Raw genomic sequence first — 18,932 nt, 5'->3', positions numbered from 1 at the left:
TGAAAAATGAAAATTGAGCCAAAATGTTGCAGTTAGGATTTGCACATCCTTTGTGATTTCCTTCTTCTCCTGTGGGTGCTCCTTTCCTGCTGCTGTTCCCTTATTTGCTTCTAATCTGTTTCACACCTGCATGAGCACCTTACACATGCGTGTTACTATCAGAAAGAATTTTCACCCCATGGTTGATCCAAGCAAAGATACTCAAACCATTTTGCCATTGTTTTTCTTCTCTAGTATTTCATACAAAGATGGTATATAAAAGATGGATATTGTCATTGTGATGCCATCAGTTGGCTTGTAAAGTCCTGTTTAAGGGATTGTTTGACATTTTGAAAATTAAGTAACAGATTTATTCATCATATAGTGATTTTTGGGGTGTGTGAGATGAAAAGGAAAGAAAATAGTGCCAGCATCCTCCTCTGTCGCACCAACCCTCTGCAAATCCTCCTCACTACATCTATGAATATTCCCTGTGGGATTTCTCTTTTCTTCCTGCCTGGAAGACCCATCTACAACATCCTTTGTCCAATGTATCCACTATCCCTCCTGTGCACATGTACAAACTATTGCAGTCTTACCTAAGCGGTCCCTCTGAAACACTCTTATCTACCGTATTTTTCAGACTATAAGGCACACTTAAAATAAAATAGACAGTGCGCCTTATGTATGAATTCTGGTTGTGCTTATTGACCTTGAACCGATTGTACACGGCGCTCAAAAATCTGTCAAAATGTTTTAGTACAACTTTGGTAAGCTATGAAGCTGCACAGCTTGGTGGATTGTCGGAGCATTACAGCTAAGGAGTTAGAAGTTAGCAGGAAGTTAGCTCGCTAGTTTCTACCTAAACATGATATAGCATGTTCTGACTGAGAGATTTCTGAAAAATTAAACGTACAGCTCTGCTATCACTTCCAACATAAATGAAGACAGAAAACTAAACAGCAGTGACGTTTGTAGGGTTACTGAAGTTGGACTAGCTGGTATATAACGATGTTCTACGTGATCGCTAGTGACACAGCTATGTTAGGATAACATAAACACAGTGAAGCTGGAGGATGAACGCTAACTTTTTTCCACTTAATAAAAGTTAATGTGAGGGTTCCCGATGGTTACGGACAAATGCAATGGCACGGTAGGATGCTGCAAACGGACCAAACTTCAGTCGAGAGAACAACTGAGATAATCCATCCACAATACGAGGTTAGTCATTAACAGAGATGGGCAAACCTCCACCTGCAATCCGGTTGTTCAGTGATGACGCGACGAATCCTACTTCCGGGTCTAAAGTAGTCTGCGTTTAATATGGCTTTTGTGTTGTTAACATGTTTAATGTTATGTATTTTCTTCTATTTGATCTCAAAAAGCTCCTAAAACAGTCAGTGATCACTGTTGACCTCCCTCGGCTTTTATTACCGCTAATCATTTATTTAAGCTCAGTTTTTAAAACCTTAGGATGTAACTACAGCCCAGCCCATGCAGCAGTATATGAATGACTAACCTCGTATTGTGGATGGATTATCTCAGTTGTTCTCCTTTTACAGCATCCTGCCATGCGATTACATTTGTTTCTGACCACCGAGAACACTCACGTTAACTTTTATCGAGTGGAAAAAAAGTTAGCTTGTTTATATTATGCTAACATACCTGTGTCGCTAGCGGTCACGTAGCACATCATTATATACCAGCTAGCCCAACTTCAGTAACCCTACAAACGTCACTGCTGTTTAGTTTTCTGTCTTCATTTATGCTGGAAGTGATAACAGAGCTGTACGTTTTAATGTGTTTCCAAAACCCCGCAGTCAGGACATGCTATATTGTATTTAGATAGAAGCTAGCGAGCTAACTCCCTGCTAACTTCTAACTCCGTTAAATGTCATAAATTCCGTTTTCATGGATGCCTGGATGTTAAACTCAATTGTTACACCTGGTAGAGCAGAACGCTGATTATTTTATTAAAGATGAAAGACTTTAGACAGTTTTTCAACTCTCAGTAATGCCATAGTGATCGTTTGATATATGGACCTGCAGCGGAGTTTAGACCCAGACACGGCTAGTGACGTCAGACTGAACAACCGGATACAGGTGAAAATAGAGCAACAGGACCACTGAGTCTTTGACTTTATTTATTTTCTGCTGTGTTTTACTTGCATTTATTTGAAAGATTGAGTGTAAACACACCAAAAAAAATTATTTTATGTGCTGGAATGTGCAGAAAATAGGTTTAAATGTTAAACAAATTTCTTCCAGTCAGAGAATGTTGCATATAATTAAGTTTTTGCTTGATGCATAAAGTTAAAAGATTAAAACTGATAAAACAAGTTTTAAAAACAGACTTTTCCATTTGATTAAATTTTGTATGATGGATTATGTAGAAAAAGTAGAATTGGGCTGAAAGATCTATCGCTTTATCACCTCTTCAGGTTGTAAATCGTGTCTTTAAAAAGTAACTAGGTAATTAATTACTTTTGAAAATAACTAATTAGTAAAGTAACGGGATTACTTTTTTGGTGAAGTAATCAGTAATTAGTTACTGATAGTTACTTTCAAGTAACTTGACCAACACTGGTCATTAATATACTGCAACAACATGGGAATAGGAAGTGGAGGACGCAAGAATGAGTTGAGTAAAGTTTGTTTATCTGACTGTTTGGTTTCACTTAATATGCCTTATAATCTGGTGCACCTTATGGACCGAAAAATACTGTCATTTTATCCATTGTGGTCACTCTCGCAGTGAATGCAGTTTACTTGCTACTTTCTTGGTATGGATTATTTATATGCTGGCATAAAAAAGAGCTGTTAGCAAAGAGCTGGTGTTCAGGCTAAATGAATGATCTGTGAGTGTGAAACTGAAAAGAAGACAGTGAGTGCTGTAAAAATGTCAGTGCTTGTCAGGCATGCTGGGCTTGTTACTATCCAGGCAGAGGTTTTTGCTTCCTCCCTCGCTACTGTATGTGTCTCGACGCTCTTGGTTTGTCGTGGATTCCTAAAGTGCGCTCTGTTAAAGGATACAGGCAGACGGAAACTACAAAATCACAACTGGACAAAATGGATTTGAGAGTAAGCTGAAGTGGCAACTGAAACATGTTGGCACGCTAGATGAGTTGAATGTCGTCACCAGTCCAGTGAGACGTCTTGTAAAAGTCATGTGTGATTCATGTGGGGAGAGTCAGCTCCTTGGAGATATCTGATTAGTATCCTGCTGTGGATACTGCTAGACAGATTGTTGAGCCCTGTCTCCTACACACAGTACAAGAGTGTGTGGTGGAGGCAGCAGTCTGCGTCTGCAGAGCTGTTTCTTTATGCCAGTTTTGCTCTTCATTTAAATATTGTTTTCTGATTATTGTGGGAGTTTTGGGGGTGTTGGCAGCAAAGATCATAGATTGCACAGCTTGTGAGGGCACTTTCTTTTGGATTATTTTTTGGGCATTTCTGCCATTATTTGATGGTGAAACAGTGAAAATAGACAGGAAAGTGGTGAGAAACAAAAGAGTGCCACGTGTCAGACTCAAATCTGGGCTGCTGTCTCCAAGTGGGCAGCTATGTGGATACGTATCTATATACATGTATCCTTCAGGCTCAAGTCCTCTACCCAAGGCCTGGGAGCTTGAGGGTCCTCTGCAGTGTCTTTGCTGTTCCTTGGACTTCTCTCTTCTGGACACAGATCTTGGATCATGTTCCTGGGATGTGCAGAAGCCACTGTTTCCTGTTTCCTTCACCTTCCACATCTTCTCGAGCTCTTCTCTCAGCCCTTGGTATTTCTCCAGCTTTTCATCTCTTCTTTCTCATGTTGCTATCACTTGGTATATCACTGCACCTGTCTCCTTCTGCTTGTCCACCACTACTATGTCGGTTGGTTAGCCTTGACCAGTTTGTCTGTCTGTCTAGAAGTCCCACGGGATTTTAGCTCTTAGGATTTTGCCTGGTGTGGTAGACCCCAGCTTTTATTCATCTTGTGTTCAGAGCTTGTTACTGTCAATGTTGACAATGTTGCAATGTTTTTAGGTATATTTTTGTGTTTTTACATCAACAACTTGCCAGTGGTACTGGTCATTGTCTCTAAGATTTTTGGGGGGGTTCTTGCCACTTGGAGGCAGAAAAAAGAAGTTGTGATAATGCATTTCTACCCTGTGGCATCAAATAATGCTGTTCTGCCAGATAGTGCTTGCAACTCACTATGGTGTGCAAGGGTTCTTTGATGCACCAGCTGCAGCAACGCTGGGCGCTGAGAGATCACAGCCCCGAGCTACAAAATCTCCATTAGTGAGTTGGCTAGGTGACGGATGGGTGGGTTGTTTATTAGCCACAAGAAAGTGGACTGCATCCCGTTTGGAGCTTTGTCTTTTGCTTTGTTTGTTTGTTGGGAGTGACAGACCTGGCTCACTGCTGCTTAAACGTGATGCATCCAGGCACTGGTGCCAAATTATACCATGTCCTTTTCTGTGAGACACCAGCAGCATTGAAAATGCACACAATAGGGACATGTGATCATATTTTAAGCTGATATCTTGACTTGTTGGCAAACAGGTGCTTATTTATACATCCAGCTGCTTCAGAGCTCATTGTCATTCATTTACAGTCATGGTTCTGGCCACCTGTGAACTCCTGAAGGACATTTATGGCTGGTTATCTGATAAACATGCATTTTATTCACCTGCTTGTTGATGTATCTGAAAAATGCAGAAAAATGTCCATTCAACTGAAACCAGTAATATTTAAAAGTTGTGAAAATTTTCAGAACATATGCAAACTTTTTTTTAATTATTTGGCAAATCGAGTTAGAAAGAAAAAAAGTTTTCTTTTGACATATTGACAGCAACTTTCAGTCAAAGTAACAGGGACTGTAGTTGTTGTCTTGTACATAGTTTTCATAATATATCTATGTACCATGTACACTCTGTCTCTATTACTCCATTTACAAGTATGTGAGAAATAACTAATAATAATAATAAACTTTATTTATAAAGCACACTTATAAACCAAGGGTATGCCAAGGTGCTTAACAAGTAAGATAGAGAATAGGAGGAGGATAATAGAAATGGGACCAAAGCAAGTACTAAGTATGCAAGCAGGTAGCTGTCACTGATACATAGGAAAGCAACAGGTACAGAGCAAACAAGAATTTAAATGAGCATAAAAACTAGTCCAAAAAATGCTATGACCAAAATTAAAGGACATTTTGCTACTGCACATACATTAAAGTGGTTTGCCTGGTTCTTAAATATTATGGGTTTTATACGGTGGCCCTGAGAGGTCAAACGCACTGCAAATTAAGGTCACACACAAAAAAATTAAAACAAATTGCTGAAAACCAACAGAAGTTGGAAAAATCTCCCAAAAGCTCACAAAATATAAAATAAATATAGCTCACATAACACAGCTGAAGTGATTTAGGGGAGATAATGTCTTTTCCAAATCATCTTAAAATGTCTGTGATTTAAATTATGTTCCTGACCAAGTCAGGCCCACAAGTGATTAATTATGAAATTCACTGTGACTTCAACAAGAGAATCACTGATTTAAGTCGGCTGTTACAGTGAGGGGAAGAGAAAACCACATGAACTAGCTTACATCTAAAAGCTGATGCTTTTTATCTCCTGCTGGGGGTGGTCGACACACAATCCAAATTCCGGCAACTTTCCTCCCCGTCTAACGTAAACTGAGATGTGGATGTTTTGATGGGTGTGTTTTTTTTACTATTTGTTTATTGTATAGCTTGCGTTTTACCTTGTATTTGTTGCATTTCTGAGATGTTTTGAGTTTGTTGCCCTTGTGTAAGAGATTTGATCTCAGTGGGACTTCCTTCCTTGCTCACAGTAAATCGTTCCCCCACTGGCGCTCCAAGGCAGTGACGGCAGATCCAGACACAATCAAACCACACAGCTATATCAGCGTTATCAGTTATTTTCTACAACATATAAAACTTAGCACCTGAAAAGTAAATGAGTCAATGTACTGTACTATGTTATTGCAGTAAAATCAAGGTTTTTCAGTTTGACTTCACAGTTTAGCTGTAGCATCCAGTCTGTCAGAGATGAGAGAAGGAAATGAGACAGAAAATCTAATGAATATTAATTTGAAATGGCACAAACAGTTTTCAGTGGTCCAGGCACTTTCAAGTAGCTCTCGATTAGCTTAAAGTTCTTTAGACTCATTTGCTTTTGCTATGTTGATATGAGTGGCTTTATCCTGTGTGTGTGGTTAAAAATAAGTGCTGAGGTAAAGGGAAAAAATGATGAATTACTCACATAATCAGCAGCTGTGGAGGAGTTGCTGGTAAATTGCATTTCTAAGTCACTGGACATGGAAAAAAAGCTCTTTCGGCTTCTGAACTGCCTTTCTGTCATTTTCATACACTCAAGTATTTTTTTCTTTCTAGATAACAAGAAGTGCTCTGTGGGCCAACACAAACTTGTATAGTAGAAGAAAAGTACATTCATAAGATTGTCGTGAATAACTGGTAGTTGTACAGGTCTGTTTTACCAATAACTTAACTAACAAGCACTGATGTAATAGGTTGACTCATACTGTAGTAAATCAGGCTGTTTTTTTTTTTCTTTTCCATTGTAGTCTCAGGACAAAGTGTGTCTACTTTGCTGGGTCTTTTTCCTCTTTTACTCCCCATATTCCATGGAGTTCCACAGGGTTCCAAATTAGTTCCCTTTTAATTGTAGATACCTTTACATTCCTACCTTTGAAGTTGTTCAGTCCCATTTAAACCAAGTTAATGTTAAATACAATCAACTCAAAATTGCTGCTTTTTAAAAACAGACAACACATAGCTGCTCTTTGTTTTGTTTTGTCTTTTGCAACAAAGCACCACATCAAAGTACTGTATTCTCAGCATCCATCTAAGGATGAAGAACTGAGTGAAAGAAACTGCAATCATGGGGAGATAGGCAAGTAGATTAATTCAGTGTGGAATTTACCGAAATCAGGATGTAATCTTTGAGGTCAGTAAGAAGTAGAGGTTGGTGGAGTTTGTTTAAAAGATTGCAGGTAAAAGTAAACATTGTATGAGAGCAATGTTTACATTATATGGAAAATATGCATTGCATAAGTTTATCTATTTGCATTGTTGCAAGCATAATGTTAAGGCCATATTTTAATCATGCAGAAATTATCTTTAATCTTCAGAAGCTGCAGATATTTTTTTTAAATATTTTTAAAAAAAATCATTATGAGAATATTTTATCAAGGACAAAACAGATCATTACAGCTGATATGATCACTGATATTCCAAAGTTTATACTTCAACAGAGTTTTTTTGTTTATTTGTTTGTTTCATTCCCTCCTCAATCGAGGAGTGTGGTTCTTTACGATTAACCCGCTTTCAGGCTGCCATTGAGGCCTCTAAATGGCAGAGCAACTGTAAGCACCTTGAAGCAACTGCAGTTGTGATTTTGTGTTATATAAATAAAACTCAGTTGGACTGAAGTTGTGCAAAAAGAACACGAAACGGCAAGGATGTTTTATAAGACGAGGATTTGTGATGACATTTTGGTATCTGTAAGGCTTCCCTTTTGTTGTTAAAGTGAACTTGTGTTCCCTACTGATTTATTTGATCACGTAAAACCAGGGAGATCAAGAATCTCTTGAAACCGAGCTCCTAGATGAGACTTGTAGACAAATGTACTGCTGTAGGATGCTCATATTATATTGGCCTAGAGTTTCACTCTGAGCCATTTCATACCACTCTACATGATCAGTTTCATGGAATGTTTTCTGTCATTGGATCTGTATGATGTCACAGGGGATAGATTTTAACAGGTCTTTGGTTCAAATCTTGTATTTATGAGGGGCAACCAATCAGAAGAAAACTGGCTTAAAAAAAGCTAAAATCAAGTGTTTCAGTCAGAGGATGAAGTGAGGGGCTGTTTCTGTAAATAAGGATTATTTTTGAACAGTGAAGCATGCAAAGCTACTGCAGGAGTCCAAGAATACAATATGGAACTAGCAAAGAGTATAATAAATCCAATCTCCCTTCTAGGAAAATTTGTGAAGTTATTTTCATTGGATTATTGGATCACACTGAAACTTAAAAAAACACAGGAAAAAAGAAAAATGCTGCAAAAAGCACCGAAAATACAACTGAAGTTGAATAAAATACAATAGAAATAGAACATAAGAACATTTGCTCACTGATGCTGGTCCGTCACCTTATTGTGTCCCCAGAAACACTTTTGTTTTGATTTACGTTGTGGTTTATTCAACTTATGTGGTGTTTTGTGTGCTTTTGCAACATTTTTTTAATTCGCTGGCGTTTTCTTTCCGTTTGACCTCTAAGGGCCACGGAGTAAATGAATAAATGAATGTTAAAAAATATGTGTTTAATTTTGTGCACAATGTGCTAACAATGTGGGTAGATCTAGAAAATTAGAAGTATAGAGATAAGGTTATTCAGACAACATTTTTTTTCTTTTGTTTATAAAAAAATGTTTTATTTAAAACAAATGTATATACACACATACACAAATCCATCCAAAACCATTCAAGAAGCCTGTTTTTTTTAATGCTGTAATGTTATTTTTGTGCCAAGAAAGCTACATATTGTGTTGCTTTCTCCCAGGATGGAGGGAGAATTGGAAAATTCCTGGACTTTTAAGCACAGTGGGAAGAAATTGTGGAGAAGCTTGTTTCCTATTTCAAAATACTTGATTTACACAATGAGAAAGTGGAGCTGTGTATCAGCAGCTTGCAGAACCCATCGTGAGCCTCCTGCCTTCACTTGGTAGCCAGCCACGCGGTGAGAACGTTTCAGTGGCTAGGATGTGGTCTCTTTAGTTTCTCTGTCCTATTTTGCTACTGTTCCTGAGGCATGTCATCACATTTTGACTGCACCTTATGATCATTTAACAAGCTATCAAGTTGTGTACTGTGCATGATTATGATTGATGCAGTTGCAATGGTGTCAGTATGACTGATGCTATCCAGCAGCCTAAGAATGAGACTTCCTGTTTAAAAAGAGAATATTTTTATATAGAAATCTGTGGTAGGGGGGGAGTGAGGTGCCGCGTTTGGAGACACACTTTTAACATCATGTGTCAGTTCCGATGTTTTTCTTGTCTCAAGGAACATGGTAAATTAATTTTGATGAGGCCATTAACTCATCATCTACAACGGAGATGGGATCAGTCAGCCAATCAGTGTTTGGCTGATTTTTAATGCACGTACTTGTCTAGACAGCTACGACTGTAGGTGCTGGAAACTTTACAGGTTACATATGAACAGAAATGTCCTGGCAAAGACAGAAGCCGAGCTACAAAGAGCCAGAGCAAACCAAGAATAGACTAAGGTAAAATTAAAAGAAGGTAAAAAAAAGAAAGACCTGTCCTCCCACTCCTTCACTGGATCCTGATGAGGTAATGTTTTACTGCTTTTATATAAGCAGCTGTGCAGCAAAGGTTCAACATCCCTGAGAATTCAAGTACATAACATGGGAAAGCAGTACGTGTGTAATCAATGGGGGGCTGCAAGTATTTTACCAAGACATAAAAGGAAAGACACCCATGTGACATTTCTTAGTAGGACTCGGACAGATTTTGAAGACTTGAGTGTAGGTGGATGATTGTAGTGGCAATGAGAGAGGCAAAGGCCAAGACATCTAATTTCTTTTTAATAAATTCTGGGTAATTCAGGGACCCTTCAAAATAACAAACGAGCAATATGCAGTCTCTGTGCCAAGGACATGGCATGGTTACAAAGATGTTCCTCCAAAATCCTGGAAGTTTCTAGCTTAAGCAAAAGGTATGGGTCAGATGAGATGGGGTTTAATCACATCTTTCACTGCATTTCGGCTTATGTAAGTGAAAATGTTTCAATTTTAGAAAGCGGAGGCGGACACAAGAAGAGAGATGGTTAGCCTGTGAGTTCCCTTTTTTCCAGCAGAAGACCTTAAATCAACTTATATCAAACTGCATTCCCAGTTTGATTTAAGTCATGGAGTAAGGAGAATTTTAAGGATTAAGTTATATTGTTTAGATCCGGGAATCCGTCTAGCAAAGACTTAAATCCAGCTCACTGGATGGCTTTGGAAAATGTAAATGAGGGCATAAATTTTAGACTTCTAACTGTATTTTCATAAGTTTTACTGCTTTTCCTACTGATAAAGACATTGCCCACTACCATTCATACCACACCTAATAAGTAATAGATAAACAAATAAATGACAGAAACGACTATAGAAATGTAGCTTTTACACAGTGGATCCAAACAGGAAAAAGTTTTGTACAAATTATCAAAAACTCTCAGTTTTATAACTACAGGACAGTCTAAACCAGCGGTCCTCGACCTTTTTTGCGCCATGGACTGGTTACAATATTTTCATGGACAGGCCTTTAAGTTGTCGTGGATAAATACAACAAAATAAAACCAGTACCGGTACCAAAAAAAAGAAGATTTACTCATAACACACAAAAAAAGACCCAGGGAAAACGAGTTAATGATAACAACGCTAAACAAATAATGATAAAACCCCTGAAACATAAACCATAAACGACTCACGGACTGGTACCGGCCCGTGGCCCGGGAATTGGGGACCGCTGGTCTAAACAATCAGCTACTAGAACTTTAATTCATTCATTTCTTACTATTTAAACCCAAGAGGTTTCTTTCATTTGCTATCGCTGCATCTCTTTTAATGTAGAAAAAGTGAGACATATTGTTGAAACTGCACTTTTTCTACATTATGATATTGCAGAGATTACATGTGTAGTTAAACTTCTGACCTAGAGGTGACAGAAAAAGTTCATCCAAGCCTGATAAAAATAAAAGACTCTATGTTAAAGATGTTTGTGGTCACACCGCCATCATCCTTTTGTTGTGAGTCGCTTGACTTTCTTCAATAATTGCGTTTGATTTTTGGCCAAGGCGCTTGTTGGCATAACTGTCAGTCTTTTGAAAGCTCAGCTGGTTTTGAATCCTAAATCTTCTCATTTCCACCCTGCAGGTCAAGACGGAAGACAAGTCTCTGGAGGAACGTGGACGAATCATGATTTCTCTGAAGTACAACACCCAGAAATCTTGCCTGGTAGTGGGCATCATACGCTGTGCTCACCTTGCCGCCATGGATGCCAACGGCTTCTCCGACCCCTACGTCAAAACGTCAGTATGCAAACACTGGCAGGCACATCCAAAAAGAAACTGGGGCTGTTTTACCATCTCCAGGGAGCAGATTTAATAAGGTTAAAAACCCCAATTAAGCAAAAAGGATAATAAGGGATTTACTTTGATAGTTTTGGCAGTCATTATCTATCAGTAGTAATTTTATTTTCATTTTATTCACCCCTGAGATCTGCACCAACCTCTGACGAGGGAGCAATCATAGAACCAGACAGGTGCTCCAGATTAACTTATTTGGAAAAGGGAAGAAAAGCAAACGTGTTTTTACCACGAGCGTGATGCTGCAGTTTGTTGTATATAACTTCATACACAGCCATGTTTACACACCTTTGAAAGCACTCACTTTCAGGTCTACCTCTCCGTGCTTAGATAACAAGGACAGAAGTGTTTGCTACAACCTGTCAGATGATCTTCTGTTTCTCGACTTGCCAGATTTCAGTGTATCTCTGGTGACTGCAGTGGGCACTGTTGTGAGGAACAAGAATTTATACAGTCATGTACAGAAGTTTGAGGAAGTAAAACTGTCTAAGCTTGATAATCAGTTTAATCAGAGCAGAGGAAATAGAAAAGAACATACACTACTCTCACTTTTTAGTCAGAGTATAGCATCAATCAAGTCAATTAAACCTGTGGGATATTGATCTGGTCAAAGTAGCAGAGGAGGTTGTTAATCAGTTTCGGCTGCTTTGATGTTAATGAAATAAACAACAGGTGCACTGGAGGGGCAACAATGAGACAACCCCTAAAACAGGAATGGCTTTACAGGTGGGGGCCGCTGACATTTTTATCCTCCTGATTCTTTCTGACTGAAGAACACAAGCATGGAGGAGATACCAGGAAACAGGCAGTTACTCTGGGATAGATGTTCAGGGCTGTAGAAGGCCCTTATCCCATCAGGAGGACTGGGTTATGAGGAGCAGGATGAGTGCTGTTGGAGTCCTACCAAATAACCTCCAGCAGGCCAGTGATGTGAATGTCTCCGACCAGACAATCAGAAACAGACTTCATGAGAGTGGTATGAGGGCCCAGCGTCCTGTAGTGAGCCCTCTGCTCACCCCCGGCCTGATTGGCATAGAACGCTAGAACTGGCAGGTCCATCACTGGTACCCTGTGCTTTTAACAGATAAGAGGAGGGTCACCATGAGCACGTGTGACAGATGTGAAGCGGTCTGGAGAAGGTTATGCTGTAATGTTGTTCAGTATGACCTCTTTAGGCGTATTCTCAGACATCATGCTAGTGCAGTGGTTCCTGGGTTCCTCTTAGAGGACAACAATATCCCTCATGTCCAAGATTTTGCACGCAGTTGCTGGAGGAAGAAGGAATGGATACTATTATCCAGTCCATATTAGTATAGATAATCCAGCATGATTTATTTTCCCATTAAGATCAGATTGTGTTCTCAAAATATTCCTTTAATTTTTGGGAGCATGAGCATCTTAGATGACTTGATAACATTTCTATGTGGATTTTTGGTGGCTCTATGTTGTCTTTCAAGAAAAGTTTTGTAGGACTGAGTCAGAAAACAGGCACAATGGGTGACCTTCTATTGCTTCTCTGCAAGGTTTTAGCAACAGATTGAAAGCATTTTTTGTAGTACAGCACAGAAACATCAGTAGGATATGGTTGTGGTGCAGACATATATAATAACCAGGTGAGACACGACTTTTCCATGTTTTTCTCCCAGTTAAGCACAACAGATCGAGTAAGTCATCGTGGCTGAGGACCTGTGATTTAGTGAGAATAATCCTTTAATTGTCCCACAAGGGGAAATCTGGGTGTAACAGCAGCAAGAAAGACACATATACAACAAACAGTACACAAGACACAGAACAGAAACATACACAATTACATATTTACATCAAAGACAAAGTGGTTTCCAGCATGAACCAACCTTTTGGCTGCAAACTTCTTTTACTAGCACTTTATATTACTGCTTGCTAATAATGTGGCAGTAGGAAAAGCAGTACCATGTAATTATCAAACTTTACTGCTGGAGCTTATAGTCAGATAATTCAAATGCCCACAACAAAGTACATATAAAGTAAAAACATTAAAAATGCAGACAAAGGCAAAAGAGAATTGTAATAGTTTAGTAACAATATGATTACTTGTTAATAACAGGTTGAAAATATGTAAATATGATATCAGTAATGATGTTATAATGCAGAAATAAGTGCTAATAGATGATTTTGAAGGTTATCACACAGAAAATACAACAAGGTGAGCAATCACAGCAAAACAAAGTTAGCTTAAGCGAGGATGAATTTTAGCATTTCCCCCATTATTAGTGTCATTTTTTTAAAATCTAAATATATGACGATATAATTTGAATTCATTCAGCATGAAGAAGAGTGTCAGTAACCCTACACTGCAAAAATGATTTTCAAGAAAGTTAAAAAAACCTTGTTTATGGACGTGTTTTCTCTTTTTTGTCTAAAAACAAAACATATTCTTAACAAGAAAATTAAGCTCATTCTAGGAAAATAACTTTTTCATAATAAGATATTTCAGCTCATCTTGAGCTTTATTTACCAGTTACAGGGTACACTGCAAAAGGGCTCTACTTGAAATAAGCCAGATACTCTGAAAACTGACAAAACGTTCTTGTTTTGAGAACAACATCTGCCAATGGGGTAAACAAAAGTTGATTGGCTAGAATCCTTAAAGCTCGCAAATGAATCTCTTCCTTAAATCCTTAATTATTACGTAAGTGGAAGAGTTCAAATTTAGATTTTGAACCAGAACAGAACCAATTCTGCATTAGTGGAAATGCCTTATCGTAAAAGTTTTGCCTTTATGTATAATTTATATGAACTGATTTCATGATTTTGACTTTCAGGCTTTTGGGTCATCAAACCATAACTTCCACGCTTTCTTGTTTATGAAGTTTATGCACCTGACTCTTGATGATGAGCGTCCATAATATCAATGCTTTTGTGTGATAAATAGAGATCTAACCTGAACATTACTGTATGTGATCACAAATCACATATATTCTGTAGGGAGACACAAATTGCCTATTAAAAATAAAATATTATTAGTAGTAATAGTAGTAAAAGTAGAAATAGTAAGTGAAAAATCACACAATGCCAATCAATCCAAATCATAACTATAGTTCCGATAAATCAACTGAAGAAGGTTTTATTTTGTCTCCATAGCTGACCAAACGCTTTAAACTTCACCTCAGGACATTTCTGTGTTTTTGTAAATGTAATCCTCGTGTTATAAATGGTCATCAAAGCACTTCTGTTTCTTATCAGAAAATATATTTCCATCCTTTTTCTTGTTACATTAGCAGACTGCTCTTGCTGTTGCAGGTTGAAATGCCATGTTCACAGTGATTTGCTTATTTTGTACCGCTTTCGTAACAAAAACCCAGCAGGGAACCCACTCACGCCATTTATCTCCTCCTCGATTTAGGCCAGTGCAACAGGAAATCAAACACCCAGGCTTTGTTATAAAAGTGGATTCATTAAATGTTTGGGCAAAGTCATTTTTATGAAAAAATTTAAGCTAACATAGGAAAATAAACACTGCTGGAATGGCACAATAATAACCCATGCAACTATTTTATTGTTAAAGCAGGAACGACTATGAGTCACATTTGAACCATTTTCTTGAATTACCTCACAATTTCATAGTAATGTATTGTGCCTTCATTGACTCATGCAGTAATTTATTCTACAATCTGTTATTGAGTAATTGAATTTTGAATCATGCGTCTGCACATGAAATTGCAGGAAAGAGAAAATTAAACCATTCACTGACAATCACGATGTTTACACTTTAAATTACATCGACCGATCTGTGTCACTCTTAAAGGCCTTAAAATAAGACAAAATATGATGTAGGCGCCAAAAATACTATAATTAATTTTTTTCCATATACACTCACTCTGCCACATTTTTAAAGTTACACCTTACTAGTAACAGGTTGGACCCTCTTTGCTTTCAGAACTGCATTAATTATTCATGGCACAGATTCAGCAGCATGTTGACATTACATCATCGAGCAGTTGCTGCATATTTGTCGACTGCACATCCATGATGTGAATCTCCCATTCCACCACATCCCAATGTTGCTCTATTGGATTGAGGTGTAGTTACTGTTAAGTCCTTTTGAGTGCACCGAACTCGTTTTCTATTCAATTCAATTTTATTTTATTTATATGGTACAAAATGACTTTAGTCGCTGCAGTTGGCTTTTATAATGTAAACTAGATACCATGAGTTATAAGGGGATGGACATAGTAAGCAACAATATTCAGGTAGGCACACAAAGCCAAGAAAACAATTACACCACCACCAGCAGCCTGAACTGCCTGACCCACCGTCTGAAGTTTCATCAGGCCAGGCAGTGTTTGTCCAATCTTCTGTTTCCTGAGCTCGTGTGAATTGTAGCCTCAGTTTCCTGTTCTTTGCTCATAGGAATGGAACCTGGTATTCTGTAGTAGAGCAGGGCGATATGACCAAAAATATCTATCACGATATACATTAGAAAATTTGCGATAACGATATAACTGACGATATAATTGACACTAGACAAAATACTTTACAACTCCTCAACTTTATTAGTGCAAAAAACCCCAAAAACATCAATGTATTTTGCACTTACACAAGCAGCTTTTTAAGTGCATTAAAGTTATATAACAAATTTGCAGTGCAAATGCAATTCCTTGCTGACAGTTTAACCAAAAGGCATTTCCAGTGGAAATTGGCCGACATATCATCAGCATAACCATGTATAATATCCACAAAACCTAAAAAGAGGTTATACACACACACAATACGGTAATATTATGTTGAAGTGCAGTACGTATCACTCCGCGAGGCTCCTGCCTACAATAGCCGTAAAGCTCCGACAATCCATCAAGCGGTGCAGCTTCGTAGCTTAGCAAAGTCATACTGAAACATTTGACAGATTTTCCAGCGCCGTATACGACATAAAATCGTTTCAAGGTCAGTAAACACAACCAGAATTCATACATAAGGCACACAGGATTATAAGGGGCACTGTCGAAGTGTGCCATATTTTCCAAACAACACGGTAATAACGACGGCCCGCTAGCATGCTCTACCAAAAATAGTGCTTTGTTGTGTATCTGACGGACGAAAGCCAAACCAGTTCCACACCAGTGAAGTTGCAGCATTTTTACAAACCAGTTCTGGTTCATCCGTTTCATTCAACGATCCACTTTCGCTCTTCTCATTCTGCGTCGCAGCCATGTGCGTATGTAAACAAAGGCACTGCGCATGCGCGTTTTACCCATATTCTATCGCAATATTTCATTTTCTTATCATTGCCCAACATTACACCGGTTTACCGTGAACAGTATGATATAGCCCAGCCCTACTCTGTAGTCCGATCTGTATCAGTCTGTTCACTCTCCTATGACATCATCAAGGCATTTATCTCCAGAAAACTGCTACAAACTGGCTATTTTCTGTTTCTGAGCACTTTTTGTGAACCCTACACATGTTCAGAGCCACTTAAATCATCTTCCTTCCCCATTCAGTTCAAACTCCAGCAGGTTCTCTTGTACATGCCTACACGCCTAAATGCACTGAGTTGATGCCATGTGATTGGCTCATTATTATTTGCACTAATGAGCAGTTGAACAATAGCCAGTAATAGGTTTACTGACTAATGCATTAGCTGGTGAGTGTATATGATGTTGCAATGGTGGATGCTCATATTAAGCATGGCCAAAATTCCAAACAATGGCAACCTCAGGAGCGAGCAGTTCTCTTTCAAACTCCTGATGCTCACATTAATGCTGTTCTCCATTGTTATGTGGCACATTTTAAAGGTGCTGAAATGGATTAGCTGGCTGGCAGTGCTGATGTTACACTACCTGTGCCATCCACAGGCTACAATTCGAAGGACAATCCTGTTTATCACACAAACATTTCCCAAGTCTTTCATCTGGCTGAGCAATGAAAGTGCAATTAATTTCCGACTCTGCTGTGCACACCTCGAGAACAAAAGCGCGACTCCTTTCAGTGGAGAGGGACCGGCAACAATTTTCCAACCGTCAGAGGACGGATAAAAATCTTCCCCAAGCTTGAAGGACACCGAGGCTGATAATAGATTTACTGACTGATTCACGTGAAGGAGAATAAAGAAAATGTATAATCTGACACATAAACGGCGCCACAGGATTTCTCTGTCGCTACCTGATTTCTTCTAAGTGTCTATCTGAAGGATCAAGTCACAGCTGTCAATGAACGTTAAGCCATTTGCTCTAATGTGCTGGTAATGTCGGGGATATTCGGAAATTGCGCGAAAGTAGAATTCAGACACGCATTAGTCAACAAGGTAGTGGAGTACTTTACACTCTTTAATGGCCATTCAGTCAATGACAAGTACATTTCATCGGCTTTGAAGTAAAGAGTAGTATATTTTAAAACTCATAGGCATAGTTGTACTCTACAATCATGGCATACGCACACAGGGAAATATTTAAAGTCATCATATTGCAGAATTGCTTTGTTTGCATCATAACTTTCACCCTTAGATTTTTTTTTTTTGCCAGGGGGTCAGTAATCCCATTACGTGATAACGATTAGGTTCGCCGCAGTGTCCTCATCAACAATTTCAGCTTCCACTCCCTCTGGGGTACACTTGTGAGGAATAACCCACTTAGCCTCCCTTTAAGTCTCTTTGTTACCTTGGGAAATTGAAGTCTGTGAGGGTCCAATGGGCACATAACAGAAGAGAGGGATGTGATGAGGTACTGTAATTGCAATGAAATATACCACATCAGAATGAGCAATACCACCCAAAAACTGTTCTTGGCCAAAAGCACAGAGGTGCTAAACAACATGCACTATGCTGGTTTTGAGATAAGTACAAGTTGCCTTGTGCATCATTTATGAAAACAGAACAGAAGCAAAGGTCTAACCTTCACTCGCGCGCGCACACACACACACACACACACACACACACACACACACACACACACACACACACACGCCTTCTTCCAGAGAAACAGCAGCACTAAGGCCCTGTTTTCTCCTCTGACTCACAAACTGCAGCGAATGCAAACTGAAAATGATAAGCACATTGTTACATTTTGTGAGCACACCAGGAACGCCTCGGCCAATTTAAGTAAATATGAAGTTTAATTTCGTTTGCATATTCCACAACATACTCTCAATTTTCTGTGTGGTACATACACTTCAACAAGGATAATGGAGTCTAAAATAACATAACATGTTCGTTTATGATGATGTTCTGAGCAGTTTTAGAGCTAGTTGTTAAACTGTTATGCATTATGCTGAGAGTCTTTAAATAATGCGTTCACCCATTTCATATACTAAGAAAACAAGACATCTAAGAAAATACTGCCTGACTGTAACTTTTAGGGTGAAAAAGCTTGTTACTGGAGCACTTCCCTCTAAGATACAGCCTTTTCACCCCTGACAGGAGCTCTTGTAATTGATATTGATATTTGTAGCCTTCATTTTCAAAACCAGTCTTAGTTGCCAGTTTTGCTCTTTAATCTAAAAGTTACAAAAATCTACCTTTTTAAAGGGTGGAGAGAAAAAAGGTGCAAAATTGTGCACATATTAACTTTATTATTATTGTACACTGATACATTTGGAGATGGATTGGCATTTGTATATAACTCAAAACTATCAACTGAAACTAAACACAATGTATTAAATTGTTTTTAATTTACTTAAAAGAAACAAAGTATCAGAGCAGTTACATTTTTATCTTATATAGCTGCTCTTTATCTTCTTATCCACGTATCCAATTGCCACATTACACACTCTTTTATGATACTATTCCTTAAAATCTACAC

General features: G+C 38.5%; 1 protein-coding gene across 1 annotated transcript in view; it reads left to right on the top strand.

Annotated features, from left to right (window-relative positions):
* doc2b (double C2-like domains, beta) overlaps positions 1-18,932 on the top strand; it is a 185,171-nt gene that overhangs the window by 150,964 nt on the left and 15,275 nt on the right. Inside the window, exon 6 of the mRNA XM_080867163.1 lies at positions 10,949-11,103. Coding sequence (XP_080723289.1) covers positions 10,949-11,103 — 155 coding nt within the window. The remainder of the gene's footprint in view (positions 1-10,948; positions 11,104-18,932) is intronic.

This window comes from Rhamphochromis sp. 'chilingali' (assembly GCF_963969265.1).
Source record: "Rhamphochromis sp. 'chilingali' genome assembly, chromosome: 19".
Lineage (NCBI taxonomy): Eukaryota > Metazoa > Chordata > Actinopteri > Cichliformes > Cichlidae > Rhamphochromis > Rhamphochromis sp. 'chilingali'.
The sequence above is the reverse complement of the archived record's forward strand: the minus strand, read 5'-3'. Positions and strand labels throughout refer to the sequence as shown.